Consider the following 21,091-nt stretch of genomic DNA (forward strand, 5'->3'; position numbering starts at 1 on the left):
TTTTATTATTAAGAATGTGGCTTGCTATAGGTTCTTTATCAGATTAAGAATGTCTTCTTACATTCTATGCATTTAATCATACAGTAATGTCTAATTTTATGAAATGCTTTCCCGTATCCCCATGATTATATGAGTTTTATACCTTTAATCTGTTAATTTGAATTACTCTTATTGATTTTCTAATCTTTTATTCCTAGAATAAGCTCAACTGTGTCATGATATATTATTATATTTGTGGTTTGTTGAATTTAATTTGCTAATATTTTCACATTTTTATGTTTATGTTCATGAGTGAAGCTGGCTTTATAATTTTCATTTTTACTGCTGTTTTATTGGTTTTGGTACTAGTGTTAAGCTACCTTCATAAAACGAGTTAAGGAAATTTCTTCTCTGTATTCTCTGTAAAAGTTTGTATGAAGAATCTAATTCCTTTTTTCCTGATTATTGCTAGAACTCACTAATGAAACCATCCGGGCTTGGAATTTTCTTTGTGGGAAAAATTCCCAGGTGGTTTAGTTTTTAGGTCTTTGAAGAATGTAATGTAAAAGTAGTATCTTTCTGTGGTGACAAGCCAGTAGTTATAAGTGAAAAATTCAGTTGCTGAGTAATATTTTTCACTGAATGTTTTGAGCAGAACTCTTTTGTCTCTGTTTTTTTGAGTTGTATCCAACATGCTTTTTGTCTGTAAAATAATTCCACTTACTGAATACAATGACTCTTTAACAAATATGTTTTCTACTATATTGCAGTTGTTTAGATTTGTATTTTAATAATACAGTTGTTTAGATTTGTATTTTAAGCTTCTCAAGTTTGTAAGATTTCTGAATAATGATTCTTTAAGGAGACGTTAGAGGACTTTGAGTTAGATATCCAAATTCAACTTCTGGCTTTGCCAGTTACTGTCTTAGTTGTATCTTTTACTTTCTGGGCCTCAGATTCATCATTTGTGGAACAAATATCTACTTCACATAGTTTTCATAAAGATAAACTGAGAAGAGCTTTATAAACTATATAAATGAAAGGTTTTAAAGACAGTGTAAGTTAGAGAGTTAGAAGGAACTTTTGAGATCTGTGTGGACTCCTCCATGATACAGGAAGTAGAAGCTGCTAGTGTATGTATAGAGCTGACCGCACAACTCAGACTTCCTGCTTCTCAAATCATCTGGCTTTTCCTTTTTTGCCTTCCTTCAAATTAAATGTTAGATACTTGACAGAAACCTTGACTTCATTAGGTACATAGCTGAGTGTATCATTCCCAAGAGGTTAGGTAGAAAAGTACATGTGACATTAGGGAGAAAAAGGAATTTTAAGACTTTAGTTTCTTAAGTTACCAGTAATTAAAACTGCTGTCAAAGTAGTTATTGAATTACCCCCTCCAGAATTTAGACAAAGAGAGACTTGTTATACTTTTCAGGGATTAAAATTCATCTAATACAGTAAGAACTAAGGCCCTGTGTGGTTGCTGCATAACTTCGTACTTGAAGTTCAGTTAAAATTTTACTTTAAAAACCATTGGTTCAGTATAATTTTAGTAAAATCTTATATTTAACATGAACACTTTCAAACTAATTGTGTTTATAAAAGGTACTTTCTTGAAATCAAATTTGTCTCATTTCTTATTTTCTCTAAATAGTCTTGGAAAAAAGATTGTTTCCTTTAACGAAATTGAAAGGTTTGTTATTATTTGAGCTTTAAAGAGTCAGTATATTATACAGTAGTTGTGATGTCTGCTCCCCAGGAGGGGACTGCTTTCTTCCAGAGACTGGAACCCCAGACAGCACCCCACTCCTTCCCTCCAGTTGCCCCTTCTTTCCCCCTTCCCCTCCATAAGGTACAGCAAGCATTTCAGTTGTTAATCCTTATCTCCAGTTCTGTTGTCTGCTCTCATGTAAGAATTTCCTCTTTCCTTCCCTTCTTATCCTTTCTCTCCTAGGAAGTTTGTTTCCTGTGAAATGTTGAGATGCATAGGGACACATTAGAGGGAGAAGCCCAGGTTTGCTGAGGCAATTTAAAAATCCTAAACATCTTTGTAGAAAATGTGTCCCGTATTTTAGATGAGTTTTTAAAAAAAATTTGCTTAAGTCATTTTAATCCCAGTTGTATTTATTTTTAGAGGAAATACCATCAAATACTAGATTTGTTAATAGTTACTTTGAATAAAGTTTCTAAGAACTGAGGCTGTTTATAATTTTGTTTAAATACTATTTTCTATGAGCGTTCGATAGGAATTTATGTAAAATGAATTATAATTTTGTAGACTTAATGTTGAAGATCAGATTTAATGTTAGTTTAGTTGTTACATAGGCTTGTGACTTTTTTTTCTCTGAAAAACGTTTTCTTTAAATAAAATTCTATACAGGTGCTCCTCAACTTACGCCAGGGTTACGACCCAATTAGCCCATTGTAAGTTGAAAATACTGTAAGTAAAAAATGCATTTAATAAACCTAACCTACTGAACATCATAGCTTAGTGTAGCTAAGATGCTCAGAAAACTTACATTAGCCTACAGTTGGGCAATTATCTTGAGTTTCATCTCAAGAGTAATTGCCTTTGTCCTCTTCTTACCAGAAGCAGGAGACACAGGCATTTGATATACCTGATGGGATGTGAAAACACAAAACAATATCCAAAAAATGCTAGAAAACACAGTATAGTGTAGAGTATCTGTTGTTTACCCTTGTGATCATGTGGCTGACTGGGAGCTGTGACTTGCTGTTGCTGCCTCGCATCACAGGAGACTCATATTGCATATCACTAGCCTGGGAAAAGATCAAAATTCAAAGGACAGTTTCTCCTGAGTGCAGATTGCTTTCACACTACCATAAAATTGAAAAATCATAAGGTGTACGATCTTAAGTCAGAAACTGTTTGTACATGTATCTTTATCACAAAGGTAGTCTTGTACCTGCTATAGAAAAGGTTTAGTTCCTTTAATAAGTATTAGTTTCTTTTTAGGTTTTATGGCTGTTATTAGTGGCACTACAGTTCTTTAGGTTTTCTAGGACTGTTATTCTTTATATTTTTTTTCATTGCTATTCATAGGAACTCATGAGTGTGAATATTTTATGCTAATTTTGCATCTGAGGAAACTAAGAATCAAAGATGTTAAGGAGCTTGCTGAAGATTACATGGTTAGGAAATAACGGAATTGAGATTTGAGTTCAGGTCTGACACCAAAGTTGGTGGTAGTGTGATTATTTAGGAAGATTGTGTGTTTATAGATAAACAGTTACTTGCAATTATAATAGTTGTGCATAAAATGCTGTAAGAGTGGAGAACAGGAAATGTCAACTATTAGGAAGGTCAGGAAGGTTTTATAGAGATGAATCACTGATGAAGTGATTCTTCAAGGCTCAGAAAGCGCCTTGTATTTCATGCCGTGGAGATTGGGCTTTATCCTTTGGGAGATTGGAAGATATTGAAGGATTTCAGTAGAAGAGGTGATGTGACTAGCATCATATTCTAAAAAGCTATGGCGGCTGTAAAAAGGGGTATATTTGTAGTGTGGTGGTACTCATGATAGGGAGACCATTACAGGAAGGCTGTGAGAGAAGCGATGAGGTTGTCTCTGGTGCCAGTGGTGGAGAGGTGAGAGGAGGGAACTGGATTTGGGCTTTTAATAATGAGACAGTATACAGACGATCTCACTTATTCCCCCTCCCTGTCAGAAATACTTAGAGCTACAAGTTTGTGTTCCAAAGATGGACTCAGTTCTGATCAGATTGCTCATCTGGAAAGAACTTTGTTCTTAATTGTTAGAGTATAGCCACATTTAGGGTAGAAATCATGTCTTTTAGTTACAAAGCTGTTTAACTTTAGATGAAAGCAAAATTTATGCCTGGATTATGGTAATAATGTAAATAAGACTTTTCAGTGTAGAATCTACACAGATTTCAGGAAGCAAAGCTAATATTACTTAAAATGATCAGCACTGTTTTATGAATTAGTTCTTTCATTCTATTCTAGATCACTCTAAATCATTTCTTAGAAACTTCTGATTGAGTTCTGCAGGCAGAAAGAATGCAGTAATTGTCAGTCTTTTTGACAGTGTGTCCTTCTAGGCAAATTTCTGCCTATTTGGTGTCACCCTGCATCTTATCTTTTCCTCGTGCCCTGGGCTAGAAGGGGGCTGTTGTGGTGTTCTGTCATGTAGTAGGTGGGGTTTTCCTAGATCATCTGTAACAACAGTCTTCCCGTTGTTAATGGGGCCAAAAGAAAGTTTATAATAACATGAGTTTAGTTTTTAGTATCTTATCAATCAGGAATTTCGTTTATATGTCTAGATGTATCTTTCTCTAAAATTATAAAATACAAAGGAAAATGATAGTTATCTTTAAGCTTGATGATGAAAAACTTGTCTTTTCCTGAATGATGACATCCTTATTTAGTGGAGGCTGCATACCATAGTGGGATGAATGGGAATTCTGAGAATTAGTAAACTTTACCCTGTAAATATTTTTGTAATTTGCCTCTTCCTCTTACCTTTTAAGCACAGCCTTAGTGTAGACCTTGTTGCTTAGGGTAATAAATGTCTCCCTACCTCCAATCTGCTTTCTTTAAATCCACATTCTGCAACTACCTGAATCTTCTCTATACAAATCTGACACTGTTTCACCTATGTCCCTATGAGTCTCTTACTCTGATGAGCTCTGCTAAATGCTTGGAGTTGTGGCATAATCAGAGTGGCCCCTTGAACATTTAATTTTCATGAAGTCTTGCTAGCTCAACAGTTTTACACTTACATACACACACATACGTGCTTGATTTTTGTAAACTAGTTTAATGAATTTGTTTTTTTCTGTATACTTCAAGGACTTTTTAACTTAATTACTTAATAGTATTTATTAAAATACCTGATATAGTTAATGTTGAAACTGGAATATAAATTTATGAAAAGATAGAAAATAGGACACATAACTCAGTAAATAAGAAAGTGGCACACATCTCTCTCTAAACTACCTTTATAATACTAAAGGCCTAATTTAGCTGACGCTTGCAAAGAGTGCTTAATAAAAGCCATTTCTGAATGTTATTTTTGGAGTAAAAACAAGGAAGACAGATTATTTTTGATACTGTAATGTTGCTAGATGACAAAATAAAGTCGAACTCTTCACCGATTTGATCGTCTCTTTTTGTCAGGAAAATAATTGATTGAAAATGGTAGATCTAAGTTTTTGAGAGAGAATAGGATGAAAAAGAAACTAACTGTTCTCAGTGGCCAGGATATTTTCATTCTAAGATCTAAAACCAACTATAATAATCCTGTTTTCATGATCTCTGAGTAATGTTGGAGACTAGGAATGGTATATGAAGGCAGACAGGTTTTTTAAAAACATTTTTTGAGGATAATTGACATATGATAAATGTTTCCTATTTAAAGTGTACAGTTTGATAAGTGTCACCACCATCACCACCATCAGTTAAAACGGTGAACATAACTGTCAACCCCAAAAGTTTCCTCATGCCGTTTGGAAGTAGAGACTGAGAAGGAACAATCAGTGAGGAGAAGAAAAAAACATGTTGTCCTGGAAACTGAATGAAGAAGGGAAAGATCAGCTGTGGCAGATGCTTTCTGATAGGCCGAGTTAACATGAGAAATGATAGTTGACCATTGGATTTAGTAATGTAGAGATTACTGGTGATTTTGACTAAGGCAGTTTTGGTGGAGTGATGAGAACAAAAGCCTGATTGGAGTCTATTTTAAGAGAAAAGGGGAGGAGAGAAATTGGAGATGGTAAGTTAGCAGTGTTTTCAAGGAGGTTATCTGCAAAGGGGAGCAAGGAAATGGGTTAGTGATGAAGTGGGGTTGAGATTTTTTTTTTTAAGGATGGGAGAAAAAGCATGTTTATATTCTGCTGCCAGTGATCTATTGAGAGCAAAATGTTAGAGGTGAATTTCTGGATTAGTGCTCTTGAGGGACAAATGGGATGTGACTTAGTTCACAAATATAAGGATTGGTGTCACGCAGAAACTTGGATAATTCATCTGTGGCAATAGGCCAGAGACATAGTATAAAGTATAGACACTGGGAGGTAGTTTAGTGGATTGTGAGAGCTTATGAAGTTTTCTTCTGATTGTTTAATTTTTTTTTTCTTTCAGTGAAGTATAGGAAAGAAAGTCATCATGGTGAAGAAGGATGAGGAGAAGGCATTGAGGGTTCAGGATCAAGAAGGTGTGAAACAGAGTGGGAGAGTGACTAGACCAGGGAGTTACGGTATGGTTGCCTGGCAGCATTAAGGGTGAAGTTGAAGTCTGTGGTTTTGGATTTTCAGGCATTATGATCTTCCATGTTTAGATGCATGGGTGCGGGTGCACAGCAGGCGGAGAATTAGAGTTTTACCAGGGTTATGGCTTTGCTAACCAAGTATAATGAAGTGAGAGAAGGGCAAGGAAATGGAGGGCGTTTGCAGGGGAGTGGCCATGGATTTGACTGTGAAAGAAGGGGAGAGAAGACATTAAAGGGTGAAGGACAGTAATATATGCAAGAGAGGGTAGTGACTGAGTAAGGCAGAGTTTAGATAATGTTTTGAAGACAGAGCCAACAGATTTCCCGAGGTTAGTTGGGGAAATGTATGTGAGAGGAGTAGTTGAGAAGGACCTTAGGCGAAGGGATTAAGAAGTACAAAGTGGCAAGGACATGATGCTTTTCATGGGTCGGGGAATAAGTGAGAGTGAAATAATTAGAAGATAGTAAATTAAAAAATGTCCCTGGAAAGTGAAAAGGACCTAAGCAATTAGGTTTGTATCAGATTGTCTATTTGAAACAAAAATTGCTTGAACTTAGCAATTTTTTTTAGGGAAATTTTTAGCCAACGATCAGGGGAAACTTTTCACAAGAGTCCAGACTAATTAATAGGTACTTTTTATACGGAGTGGTTAAAGAGATTCGGAGTTCCAAGAGGCAGTCATCAATCAGAAGGGTTTTCAAAGTAAAGGCCCTTTATTTTCTGTTCAGTATAAGACTTAAGTCATAAATAGATACATCTGCAGTGGTTTCTCAGCCGTCCTTTGGTAAGGTCTGTCTCTTTTAACTGTTGAACTTTTCAAAAGTGTGAGTAAATCTTAGAGATTCTAGAGTCCTCTGCCTACATTTTTATAGCATCCAGGTATAGCATTATATATACCAGTTACAAATTTACCTTTCTCATTTGTTGTTTTGCCATGCAGTACACTCTCAATAAATATTAGCATATTTTGAATATTTACTGTATACCAGATAATATAATAGATAATAGGCTGAAACTCACTTCTTTCTAAAGTATGCAGAAGCTTTTATTATTTATTTATTTATTAGATTTTCTGAGAAACATTCATTAATCCTACTATATACTAGGTGTTAATGGTGTGCTGGACACTGGGAATATAAAGGAATAACACAGACTCTGCCCTAAAAAGGATATCAGAAGAGAAAGGAGACATTATTCACTTTTTGCTTTTGAATCAGATCGCTGGTTTATTGAAAAATTACACCAAAGAATTATCTCTGAAGATTTTAGGGAAAATTTACTCTCAAAATATTCAGATTAGAGGATTTGATTTGATAAATGCTTGGACTGTTAATGGAAGTACAAAATACAAATAGTATTTATTTTAAAAATTTCTCTCAGCGGTAGTAATTAAGAAAATCCTAATCATGAGACTCATAAATAGTTGCCAGTATGGTAAGCCAAGTTCTTGGCAGTATATGGTGTTGTTCGTTGTTAATGGTCTGCAGTCATTGGTTTGTGATTAACAGTCAGCCGGCTCCCCTCTTAGTTGTTCTTTTCTGCATGAAATTTGCTGACCTTAAAGGTATTATAGGAGGGAAATTAGCTGTAAAGACCGGATTTACTTTTTCAGCTTCATTTATTTCTTAAGCTCTGATTTTCTTAGGTTTCTGAACTGTATAGCATGAATATGTATTCCTTTGGTGAAGGCTTAGTGGAATCACATTTGATACATTTGCTAACTATGTGTTATTTGGTCTGGCTAACCCAAAAAGAAGAGAAATATACTTTTATTTTACCTACATTTTTGGGCCTGGAATGTCAGTTATACTTGTTTCTTTTCTCTCACTACTTTCTCTTGTCACTTTAGTCTGACCTTTTCTTTCTATCCTCACTACCATGATTGTAGCTTACATTTTATTACTTTCTGCCTGGAGTTTTGGAATAGGCATTCATTGGGAACAAGCATGTGATATAGAGAAGAAGCAGTCTTCTCTAGATCAAAATAAAATTGACTATATGAGAAAGTATTTTTTTGAACTTGAAAGCACTACACAAAATATAAATTTTAATTTCTCTGTAAAAATTAGGACTGTAACATTTATCATTATGTTACAGTCCTACTTAAAAATCATTAGTGGCTTCTCTTAGACTCCTCTTTCTGAGGTTCATTGTCCTTCCCTGAGAGATAGCCCCAGGCTATCTTTCCAGATTCATATCCTGCTGCTCCTGCACCTCTCACTTGCTAGTGTTTTCTTCCTCCCTTTGGAGAGTACTGTTGGCATAGCAGAGGACAGTTCTTTGTTATGTTGGACTGGCTTGTGCGTTACAGTTACTTAACATCCTTGGCTTTCCTGCCAGAAGCAGCAGCAATCGGAGAGGTGAGCAGGAGGGAGATGGGAGGAGCACTATGTAGCACTCTCAATTGAGACGCGGTTGGCTGGCCAAGCTACTGTTTGTAGATTACAGAGCTCATCATATTTCCTGTTTGTTCTGTTTTATCTTTTTCAAACCCAACTTATTAAATTCCAATTTCTCTTTTCTAATGCCACCAAAAATGCAGTTACTTGCATGTAAAAGTCAGGCATAATTACTTATTAATTGTAGTAATGTATAGTTATAATAATAGTAATATGCCGGACACTGTTCTAGGCGCTTGGGAAAGAAATGATCAAAACAAAACCTGTGATCTCATGATTGCATTACAGTGGGGGGTGTTGGACAGTAAGTAAATCATAAATATATAATACAGCATACTGTGATAGAGTGTTATGAAGAAAAATAAAGCAAGTAGTAAAAGCGAAGGCTATTTTGGATAGAGAAGTAGGATGGTCTCTGAAGAGAAACATTTAAGTTGGAGTGAAAAGTTATCCAGCCATGGGTGTGCTTGGGAGAAAGAGCTTTGTAGGCAGGGGAAACTCCAAGTAGGGGCTTTGAGTGAGCAGCTTATTAATATTTTTCTTTATTTTCACTTTAGGATCATCTGTAGTTCCCTCTATAATCTGGCCCTCACTGATTCAGTCTTTTCTCAATTATTAAGTGGGAACAATAATGCCTACTTTATAGGCAAAGTGAAATGAATAACTTATCATTTATATATATGTATATATATTTATATAATAGATACTCCATTTATATAATATAATAAATTACTCCGTAATTGAAAGTGTGGGGAGGAAGAACTTTTCCTCTGCCTTTCACAGTTCCTTTGGCTGGTCTAATAATTAAGTCTATGTTGCATTTAACACAAAGTGAGGACACAAAGTGAGGAAATTTGTCTTAGTTGTCACATTGGATACCCCACACCAAGCAGAGGGCACATTACAGGCACTCTATATCATGTTTAAATGAACGAGCGAAATCTGTTTAGAGGAGAAAAATACTCTGGCTGTGGAGTACATGATGTGCACTGGTGCATTTTGGGTAGCTAAGGTAGATGTCTCTGAGATGTTGGCAAAGGAGAATGATTTTGGCATTTTAACCATTGTTTTGGAAACCATTATACATGATTCATTATAGGCACAGATCTTTTATAAAAGTTTGTATATTTTAAAAGAAATGTAGGTCAGATAATTTGAGTTATAATGATTGCTTGTGCTGAATTGACCTGGAAGGTTAGTTAAAAGGAAAGAAATGTAGGAGATTTTAGAACAAGTATTAGATTCAGAATTCTCAACTATTCTGTTAGATTTCTAGGCCTTAAGTCATTGTACCGAGAGGAAATGAAATTTTATGTGAAGAAATGGATTACTCATGCCATATCTTCAACTCCTTGTTTTGTCTTGTCTTCCTTCTGCTGCTCCAACTTGGCAAAACACCAAACCCTGGAGCAGTCTTCATCATCTACCTCCTCCATTCCTTGGAGGCATGGACTGTTGAGTGTTGCCAGGATTACTGTAGCACTTTCTGACAGCTGTGCATCCAAGTCTTGCCTCCAGCCTGTCTATTTTACACTGTCACCAGAATGATCTTTCTGTAATGGATCTGATTGTGTTAGTCCTCTCCTTGAAATCCTCTGTGGGCTGCTCATAGTCTTCAGGATTAAAAATCCAAGTTCCTTAGTATGGAAAATCACTTGCAGAGATTTGGTCTCTTCTTACTTGATCTTACTTGATCTTACTCTCCTACTTGATCTTTTGACTTTTCTTTTAAATGTTCTCTGTACTCTAGACATACTAACCAGTTGCATTTCTCTGAATGTTCCGTGTTTTTATACCACTGAAATATGATATTTTTTTTCCCCAGGCATGCTTTTCTCTGCTTCCTGATGTCATCAACTAACTCCAGATCATTTAAAACTCCCCAAAGTTACCTCTAGATAACGGACTTTTCTTTTCCAGTCTGGATTAGGTGCTTTTCCTCCATGTTTTCATAACACACTACGACTAATGTTCTCAGTGGTACCTAACCCAATATATTGTCCACATGCCTTCTTTCTCAGTAGACTGTGAGCTTTTTCTGGGTACAGGATGCTCTTATTATCTCTTTAGTTCCTAATGCTTGTCACTGTTTTGCACAGTATAAAAACCTAGAACTTTGGTTAAATCTAGGTTCATTCATCAGAGACCCCAAATATGTCCAGCTAGGTCCTGGGTATTATGAACATGTGAGAAAAGGAAGAATATAATCCTGGCCCTGTTCATAAGCTTAATTATGTGGACAAAAGGATTCATAAAGTAATTACAGATTAATTTATAAAGTACAACATTAAATGAGGACTTAGGTAGAATGATTTGAGAATAAAAATATAATTGAAAATTTCAAATCCCTTGGCATTTCACAGCTATGCTTTACTCTGTTTTTCTCTTTACTACTTACCACTCCTAACATGTTACACTTTTTACTTATTTATCTTGTTGTGCTCATCTACCCCACTGGAATGGAAGTTTCACAAAGAATTCCTGTCTCTTTTGTTCACTATGGTATTTCCAGTACCTAGCAATGGTAGACACTGAATGGATGGAATGTTCAGAGAAACGAGTAATCAGTAGGAGATGGTTTTATGAAATGCTTCATGGAGAAATTATCCTGCAGTAGACCTTGAAAGATAATGTTTTATTAAACAAGTTAATTTAAGTAAACAATTACCAATTTAATTTTTACATGAAATTTTTCAGGTCACATGTTCCTCTTAATTTTTGTTTTGTTTGATTTGTACAGCCCTCACTGTTGACTTTTCTTAGAGAGTTTGACAAATCCTATTGAATCAGAGTGAGTGATGCTCACCCTTTCCTTATATAATTGTTGCAGTAACACTTTCACTTCATATGTTTATTAGCAAAATAAAATATGTATAAAAATAGGTCTGCTAGAGGCAGCAACTTGTCGTATATACTGATCTTTATACCATATGTCCTTATGGTATCTGAGAGCTTATCTTTTACTTTTCATTCATTTAAAATAATTACAAATGAGTTTAAACTCATAGGCATATCAGGGTTGTGGTTGCGAATTAGGGATTATAACTGACCATTTGCCTATAAGTTCTTACATTTTAGCAAATCTTAATCAGAGCTTCAAATATTTATATGTGCATATACGTATGTCACATAACTTCTTTTTCAATTTCTATAGAGTTCCCTCTTCTGTTTCTTTCCCTTCCAAGACTAAAAAGATTAAATTAGATTTGAATTAAAACTATTAAAAATGTTAAATCACCAAAATGGGCAGTAGCTGGAACATGTAGATGATACTGGTTTGCATTGTTTTTCAGAAAATAAAAGTATGTTGGTTTCCACTATTGGCTTCTTTTCTTGTATTTTTTTCCCCTGAAGCATAAAATTAGATATTCTTAGGTTATTGTAGCTGAAATAGATCTTAGTAAGCATCTAGTCTGTTTAGTAAGCATCTAGGCTACTTGCTTTGTTTTAAAAATGAGGTAACTAAAACACGAGGACAAGTGATTTGTCCACAGTCAGTTAATTCGTAACAGGGCCAAATGATAAACTAAATTTTAAACTATTGTTGAGATAACCAAACTGGCTAACCTCCTCTATTATGCTAATAACCACTTTAAATTTTAAGGCCGTACTATTTCTAGAAATACATGTGGTTCTGGTGACATTTTAAAAGGATTTTGTTTTAGTGACCTGGTAAACTAAAAGTTCCTGAAATTTGTCAATCCAAATTTGTAAAGTTTTGGTAGTACGTTTCTATTTTGGTATATAGGCTGTTTTGCTAGGTCAGTCCACAAGAGGTAATTTTTATTATTCCGATGTTAAGCCATGAAAAACTCTATATTTTCTCTAAATTCTTAGTTTTTAGACAACCTGAATGTAAGGATTCACATTTTTTTCCACAGGAAAAGGTTTAGCCAATAAATATATATTAAAGAAAGCAGGTGGAACAAGATTTTAAAAAAATCATTTTTTTTTTCCTTTTGGCTTTTCCTTGTTGAATCTAAGAAGTTATTTACATATTTTAAAAAGTCATATGACTTGGCTCTTGGATTCTCTCAAATAGAAAAATGAAAAAAAATGTTTTTAAGGATCACGTGAATATTCTACTTATATTTGTGATATTTTCTCAGCACTTACACATTTTAATTAAATTGGATTATACAAAAAATAGCACCTTGTAGTATGTGATTATTGTTTTCTCTTTTTTAAAAGAGGAATTCATATTGTTTGTGTGTGTGTGTCTGGGGAATAATTGGTAAATATAATAGGTTGCATAAGAAGAAAATGGTTAAAGATGTGGAAGAATGTAGACAACCTGAAGTTATTACTGGTGTAACTCCTGGTTTTAGTTGCCTAATATCAATTAAGTTGAATTATTTACTTTTAGTTAATTGTGATCATATATTATACTTTTGATGTGAAGAATACTCTGCTAGACTTTTAAAAGCCTCGTCGTTTGACTTAGTCTGAAATTTAATTTGTTGGGTTGTTTTAAAAAAATCGTATTCTCTAACTATAGCCTGTGTTTTGGTATGGCAAGTTAGTAATTGCCCTTTGTTGTATTTCAGATCCCTGCATGTCACTAAGTCCACCATGCTTCACAGAAGAAGACAGATTTAGTCTGGAAGCTCTTCAAACAATACATAAACAAATGGATGATGACAAAGATGGTGGAATTGAAGTAGATGAAAGTGATGAAGTAGGTGGAAAAACTTTTTCCCTGGTATTCTCATAAAACACAATGACTGAGATTGTAGTCTTAAATTTCCCCATTATTCCTCATATGATTCAACTCCTTCAACAGCTTTAGTTTTTCTCTTTACTTTTTAATTTTACCCTTTGTATTTACATATTTTTTCTTTTTCCTTTTTTTCCACTCTTCATGTGTATACCAAGTCTTCTCAGTTTAGTAAGAATCCTTAGTCTTATGTTCTTGAATTTCTCAAACATGTATCCTTTTCTGACTTTATCAGTTATCTATTGCTGCTTTACAAACCACCACAAAATTTAATGGCTTAAAATGACAGTAGTTTATTATTTCTTATGATTCTCTGGGTTGATTTGGCTCAGCTGGGCATCTTTTCTCTTCCCATAAGTATGGGTTGAGGTCACTATGGCAGTTCCATGTAGTTGAGAGCTCTGCTCGGGCTGGAATACCTAAGAGGACTTCTTGTCCTTCAGAATCTCTCTCCACGAAGGCTCTTATTGTTCAGGAGTCTAGCTCAAGGTTCCTTACAGCATGGCAGCTGGCTTCCAGGTGGCAGTGTTCCAAGAAAACAAGTTCCCATATGAAAGTGGTTATCATACCTCTGCCTGCCAGTCAGATGGCTAAGGCAAGTTTTGGCTATGCTCAGAGTCCATGTGAGAGATTATACAACAGCACAAATACCAGGAGATGTGGTTTATTGGGAGTCACCAATGTAATACTCTATTGTACTCTCTATACAAATAAATAATGCTTTATTTCTTAAGCATTCTCATCTTCCCCTTGGTATGTGTCCCTCTTAGTTTCTTCATAAGAGTTTTTTCCTTTATTTGGCTATGGTCTCATTCTAACAAAATCCCTTGGTCATTTTTCAGGCCTCTTCAACCTCTGTTGTCACTGTTGAGATGCTTCTCTTTTAGTTTATATGATACTAAATTACATTTTGTGCATTATTATCCTCTAAATGTTATTTAATCACATTTTTATCTAACAATAACAGTCTGTAAAGATTAATTCTTGACCTGCTGTATAAAGTATTTACCTTAAGAATGCTCATTTATCTTTAGGCTGCTCTTGGTTACTCCATCTCTAAGCCAGGCCAGATTCCTAACCTACATAAATTGCTTTCTGCCTGACATCTTCTGAGGGCTTTTACGTTTGCTTTCAAATTACTTTGTCTAAAACAAAATCCCAGCTCTCCTTGAAATCTCTCACTGTTGAATGACACTTCTAGACCTACTTCTTCTCAATTCTTATTCATCTAAATCAGGAATTGTCAGAGTTTTTCTGTAAAGGACCAAGTTGTGGCTCGAAATCTATACCCTTCAAAAAACATACTTTGAAGTCCTAAACCCCGTTATCTGAGAATGTGACCTTATTTGGAAACAGGATCATTTTGGCTATAATTGGTTAAGATGACATACTGGAGTAGTGTGGGCCCTTAATCCAATATGCGTGGTTTCCTTAGAGGAGAATGCCATGTGGAAACAAAGACAAGGGAGAAGATAACCATATGACACTAGAGGCAGAGATTGGAGTTAATGTAGCTACAAGTCAAGGAATAACAAAGATTGTTGGTAACACCAGAGGCTAAGAGAAAGGCATGGAACAGATTATTCCCTAGGGCCTTTGAGAGAGCATGGCCCTGCTGATACCTTGATTTCAGATTTTTCTCTAGAACTATGAGAAAATAAATTTCTGTTGTTTTAAGCCATCTAGTTTGGGGTACTTTGTTACAGCAGCCTTAGGAAACTACTACAGACCAGCTACTAAATATTTTAGATTTGTGGACCTTATGGTCTCTCTTGTAACTACTCACCTCTCCCATTGTAATGCGAAGCAGCCATGAACTAATGGGCATGGCTGTGTTCCAATAAAACTTTATTTGCAAAAACAAGCAACAGGCTTAGTTTGCCAACCCCTACTATAAATAAAATTTTGTGTTCTTAAAATTTATTTCTTTTTCTTCCTTTCTCACTTATCTTTTCCAGTTATTTGTTACTTTATTTTAATCTAGGTATTATCTTGTGCCTATATTATCATCTCTAAACTTTTCCTCTCTAATGCATCATGAATATCACTTTGAGAGTGTTTTCCTCTAGCTAAGAAACTTAACAGTGAATTCTTATTGCTTATTAGATCAGTCTTATATTTAATGTCTGCGTTAACTGATTTCTTACTGAGATAATTTTAAATAGGGTGGTCGTAGTAGGCTACGTTAAGAAGGGTAACACAGCGTAGTGTATGTAGTACTTGGACAAATAAGATATTAAATATCTGGCAATTTTCCAGAGCTATTTGAAAACTGAAATTGGAGGACTTAGGGATGTTTCAGATTAGGGACAGGATGGAAAGTTTTCACTCTCTAGGTCATTGTTTCTTGGCCCACGATCAAAAAAAATTAGATGTCAGTATATGCTGAATCTGTGACTTGTTTAGGTTGAGTCACTGATCACAGTTAAGCTTACGTGTTCTGTCAATATTGAAGATATTTTGGGAAGTGTAGTTACTTGACTGACAAATAATTTAAATAAGAGAAATGAATGATTTTGTTGCCCATAGCACATCAGGCGGAGTAATGAGAATTCACATTGTTATTGCTTTCTTGGTAACTGAAAAATTTATTATTGTTTCTAGTGTGTATGAACTTTGTTTTGTTTTTACTTTTTCCTTTTAATTAAAAAAAATCCTTCCCTTTTTCTAAATTTTCTCTTTATCCGTTTTCTCTTTTTATCGATGACATGCAGAATAGTTTTAGAGTTTTTGTTCTTATTAGTTGGTTTGATATATAGCCAACTTTAAGACCAACTTATATGAAATATCGTACCTGGTATTTCAGTTTTTCTTACATTAGTTGTTCTGCCTGAAAAACATTTTTGTCAACATTTGTCTATACACCTCAGCAAACTTAGTTAATAACATAGCTATATCTGTATCTGAAACAAGGAAAGTCACTTGTGAAAACAGGCAAAAGTAGGGTTAGAAAAAAATAGTAGAAAATACTTTTAAAAATAGGATCACCGAGTTTTCGATTATGTGGAGTACTGTTTCTAAAGGAATGCATGCATGTGTTCTTTACTGAAATTTTCTAAATGTAAAATTTAACCTGTGTATTAGTTATCATATTGTTGTGTAACAAATTTACCCTAAATGTAGTGGCTTACAACAATATACATTTATCATCCCATGGTTTCTGTAGGTCAGAAATCTAGGTGCAGCTTAGCAGAGTCTTCTGGCTCTAGGTCTTTCACAAGGCTGCAATTAAGATGTCAGCTGGTATTGCAGTCACTATGGAAAAATAGTATAGAGGTTCCTCAAAAAATTAAAAATAGAACTACCGTATGATCCATCAATCCCACTTCTGGGTATTTTCCAAAGAAATCTTGTACTAGTTTGGTGCCTTCCATTCAGTATAGCTACAACACTAATTCAAAAATATAAATGCATCTCTGTTTGTTGCAGCATTATTTAAAATAGCCAAGATATGAAAGCAACCTAAATGTCTATCAGTAGACAATTGACTGGGTGAAGAAGATGTGATACATATATGCAATGGAATCTTACTTGGCCATAAAAGAGAGTGAAATCTTACCATTTGTGCCAACATGGATGGACCTAGAGGGTATTATGCTAAGTGAAATAAGTTAGACAAAGACAAATACTGTATGATTTCACTTATATATGGGTTCTAAAAAACAAAATAAACAAAGAAAACAGAAACAAACTCATAGATACAGAGAACAAACTGATGGTTACCAGATGGGAGGGGGGTTGTGGGACAGGGTAAAAAAGGTGAAGGAATTAAGAAGTACAAATTGGGAGTTACAAAATAGTCACTGGAATGTGAAGTGCAGCACAGGGAATGTAGTCAATAATATTGTAATAATTCTGTATGGTGCAAGGTGGTTACTAGGTTTATTAAGGGGATCAGTTTGTAAGTTATATAAATATCTAACCACTGTGCTATATACCTGAAACTAATACAATATTGAATGTCAACTCTAATTGAAAAATTAAAAGAATATATACAAATTTTTATTAAAAAATTGTTTCCCACGCCTGTCATGTTAATTTTAAACTTACCTTAAGAAGAGTTTCGGGTTGCACACTGTTACAGACTGAAAGGGGGCAGAGAACCAGGGGTGTGCGCCCAGGCCTGCGTCTGTACTCCTCCAGCTCCAGCCTGACGGTGCTGCCAGTCCTGCTCCTCGCCGCCCCCTCCTTTCCTGGGCCTTTTTGGGATCACAGCAGGGCACTGCATTTATGTAATATATTTTTCTGAGAGTTTGGCACGTTCCCATATTGTCTCATCTTCTAAAAGATCTCTGAGTTTGGGTGGGTACAGAACCTATTTTCATTTCACAAATGAATTAAATAAAATTAAACCTTTACTGTAACAACTCTGTGCCATTATAGATAGGGTGACTGTATAATTCATCATTCAAACTGGAATATTTTTTAGAGTAAAAGAGGGTGCTATTAATAATTACACCAGGGCAACATGTGTAAAGAGGAAAATGGGGCCTTTTAACTACTTCCCTATATACTTTGCCAGTCTCCTTTCCATTTTACTTACCTTTACCTGGATCTTGCTCTTCACTAAGTTGTTATTAAATTGATCTAAGCATTTTGTGAAGATTTGTGCTATTAGTAAAGCTTTGATCTATTTCCGTTTAGTCTATCACCCTAAGTTGTTTTATATGATGCAACTTTTCTAGTAACAGGACAGAGACTCAGATATATTTTTTACTCTTTTTTGTTTATTATTTTAAATAAAAAAAATAGACATTTATACAATTCATGAAGTGATCCCGATTACTCCAGTACCCATCTGGCACTGCACACAACCATTACAATAATATCGATTATATACCCTGTGCTGTGTTCTAAAAACCTGTGACTGTATTGTAACTACTAATTTGTACTTCTTCATTTCTTCACCATTTTCATCCAACCCTCCAACTCCCCTCCCCTCTGGCAATCACCAGTTTGTTCTCTGTATCTGTGAGTGTTTTCATCTAGTTTGTTTGGTTCTTTGTTCCTTAGATTCTGCATGTAAGTGAAATCTATGGTATTTATCTTTCTCTGTCTGACTTATTTCACTCAGCACAATACCCTCTAGGTCCATCCATGTCATTGCAAATGGTAAGATTTCTTTTTTTAATAACTAAGTAATACTCCTTTTTCTTAAAATGCTTTTTTTTTGTCTTTTTAGTCTCTAGAAATAATATAGCTTAACTGTTTTCTGTATCTACTTAAAATAATACTCATTGACCCATTCTTTGACTTTTATAATTTAAAAAAATAGTAGTAAGTTTCCTAGCTTTCCCAAATTTTCATGTCTGAAGACTTTTATATAATGTCAAAATTTTCCTATGGACCTATCCAGTGTTTGGCCTGCCAGAATTTCTCCCAGGACTTAGTGCTGTAGTCACTACCCACATGGTCTTCAGAAGACTGTTTTTCTCTAGAAAACTGTTTGTGTGGTCTTATGGTAAGGTAATGTGCTATATTGGGAAGATTTAAGGTAAATTGTTGTTAGCCTTAGGTAAACTCACCATGCGTCGATTATAACACCGTGATTTATAAAGCATCTATGCTGTCTCACAGTTATCTTCAGAGAAATTTTTTTGAGATAGGTAGGATAGGTGGTATCCCTATTTTAAAGATGAGATCGAAGTTTAGAGCTGTTATGTTATTTGAGTCACATGGTGTGTGTAAGGAGAACTTGACCAGAGCCCAACTATCCCAACTCCTGTTCACTCTCCAGAACATGTTTAGATACAGTTCCAAGGGCTTTTTTGTTTTGTTTTGTTTTGTTTTGTTTTGTTTTGTTTTGTTTTGATCAGTTTTGAGCCCTGGATACCAAAAGAACTTCCCTTCCTGAACTGCGTTTCTATTAATGACCTCAATTTTAGTTGGAAACTTTAGGCTATTGATGCAGCTTTTCCACTAGAACCTCATACCTACTTGTTCCCTTTATTTGGTTTGAATCATATTGACTTATGTCTTGAGTGTTATCTTAAGCTTGGTTGGAGAATCCACCTTAACTTGCCAAAAAGATTACTAGTATCCCTTGTATTTAGTTTAGGCTCCCTATCCTGACCTTTTGGGCTTGAAGTATTGCTAACTTGCTTTTTACCATGCCCTCCTCCCTCCCCCCCGCTCTGGCCTTTTTATAGTGTTACTAGGTCTGGAGTGCTGAAACTATAGGTCAATTGATAAAGGGCACTTCTTTAAAACTGAAGGATTATTTTACCTTGATCCTGAAAATGTATAAAATAATTATAAAAAATATTTAGAGCTTTTTATTTTAATTGCTCATCCTTGCCAACTGATCTTTAAAAAAATATTTTCTTTCTGTCCCATAAGTACCTAAAATTTTTTTCAGGATATAACTAAGGAGATATAGAAATTTTTAATGAAAATTTAAAAATGATATTTAAAATCAAGTAGTTGATTATTTTTGTTCTCATTTACTTTTTATGTTCTTTTCCCTAGTCCCCTCAAAGGCTTAGAATATATGCCTGCACTCTTGACTAAGGATCGCTGGCCATTCATTTAAAAAAACACCTAATGTTTTAAAGTTCCTATTTATAATAGAGAGAGTACTGTGCTAAATATGAGGCAGAATGAAAAAATGAGCATAGATCTCCATGAGCTTATCATCTAGTTGGGCATATAATGTCACATATGTATAATACAAGACATATTATGGCAAATTATGTACTAGGAATACACATGAATCATGGCAGTGCTCTTGCAATTCAGAAGAGAACGTGCACATCTGTTTGGGGAGCATCAAGGAAAAATTGAGAAGGAGGAGTCCTTGAGATGGACCTTTGGAAGTGGGTATAGTTTTCACAGGTGTAGGTGATAGGTAGGACATTCCAAGATAAAGGTAGTTGAAGGTAGGGAAAAAGCATTAAAGCAAGAATGTAGGGTACTAGTTTATGCAGTAGTGAATAGTTCAGTCTGATTTGAGTATGGTGTTGTAGGGAGTAGGACTGAAAAGAGTTTGCTTGGCTTTTCTTCTTCCTGCTTCTGGCTACTTGTCCTGATTTCTTCATTGTTCTTGCTTTTCTTACACTCTTACGTGTATGTTATTTCATAACATTTATTTTTTAAGTCTTAATTTTTTTAGAGCAGTTATAAGTTTATAACAAAACAGAGAAAGAAACAGATTTCCCACATACCCTCTACCCCCACACATGCATAATCTATTTCATTATCAGCATCACTTACCAGATTGGTACCTTTATTATCAAGGATGAACCTACATTGACACATCATAATCACCCAAAGTCCATAGTTTACTTTAGGGTTCATATTTAGTGTGGTCTGTTTGGATAAATGTATAATGACATATATTCATCATTATAATGTGCAGAGTATTTGTCCTAAAAATCCCGTTATTATTGTTGCAGATATTTCTTCCTTTTTCTCTTTCTTCGTCTCATGTTCCCATTACGCATATGTTATATCTTTTGTTGTTGTCCCACTGTCCTTATATATTCCGTTTTTGTTTTTCTTAATCTTTGTTCTCTTTTTGGGTTTTGACGTTTCTGTTCGTATAGTCTCTAACTCAGAGGAAATTTTGTCCTCTGCTGTGTTCAGTGGACTAATAAGCCCGTCAGAAGCATTTTCCATCTCTGTTGCAGTGACTTTGATCTCTAGCATTCCTAGCCCTTCGTAGGATTTCCATCCCTCTGCTTATATTGCCTATCTGTTCTTACATACTGTCTACTTCACTCATTAAAGCCCTTAGCATATTATAGTT

General features: G+C 34.9%; 1 protein-coding gene across 1 annotated transcript in view; it reads left to right on the top strand.

Annotated features, from left to right (window-relative positions):
* Window positions 1-21,091, top strand: part of STIM2 (stromal interaction molecule 2) — a 119,402-nt gene that overhangs the window by 36,594 nt on the left and 61,717 nt on the right. Inside the window, exon 2 of the mRNA XM_011365948.2 lies at window positions 13,175-13,305. Within this exon, the coding sequence (XP_011364250.1) occupies window positions 13,175-13,305 (131 nt within the window). The remainder of the gene's footprint in view (window positions 1-13,174; window positions 13,306-21,091) is intronic.

The sequence above is a fragment of the Pteropus vampyrus genome, unplaced genomic scaffold, assembly GCF_000151845.1.
Source record: "Pteropus vampyrus isolate Shadow unplaced genomic scaffold, Pvam_2.0 Scaffold5, whole genome shotgun sequence".
Taxonomy (NCBI): Eukaryota; Metazoa; Chordata; class Mammalia; order Chiroptera; family Pteropodidae; genus Pteropus; species Pteropus vampyrus.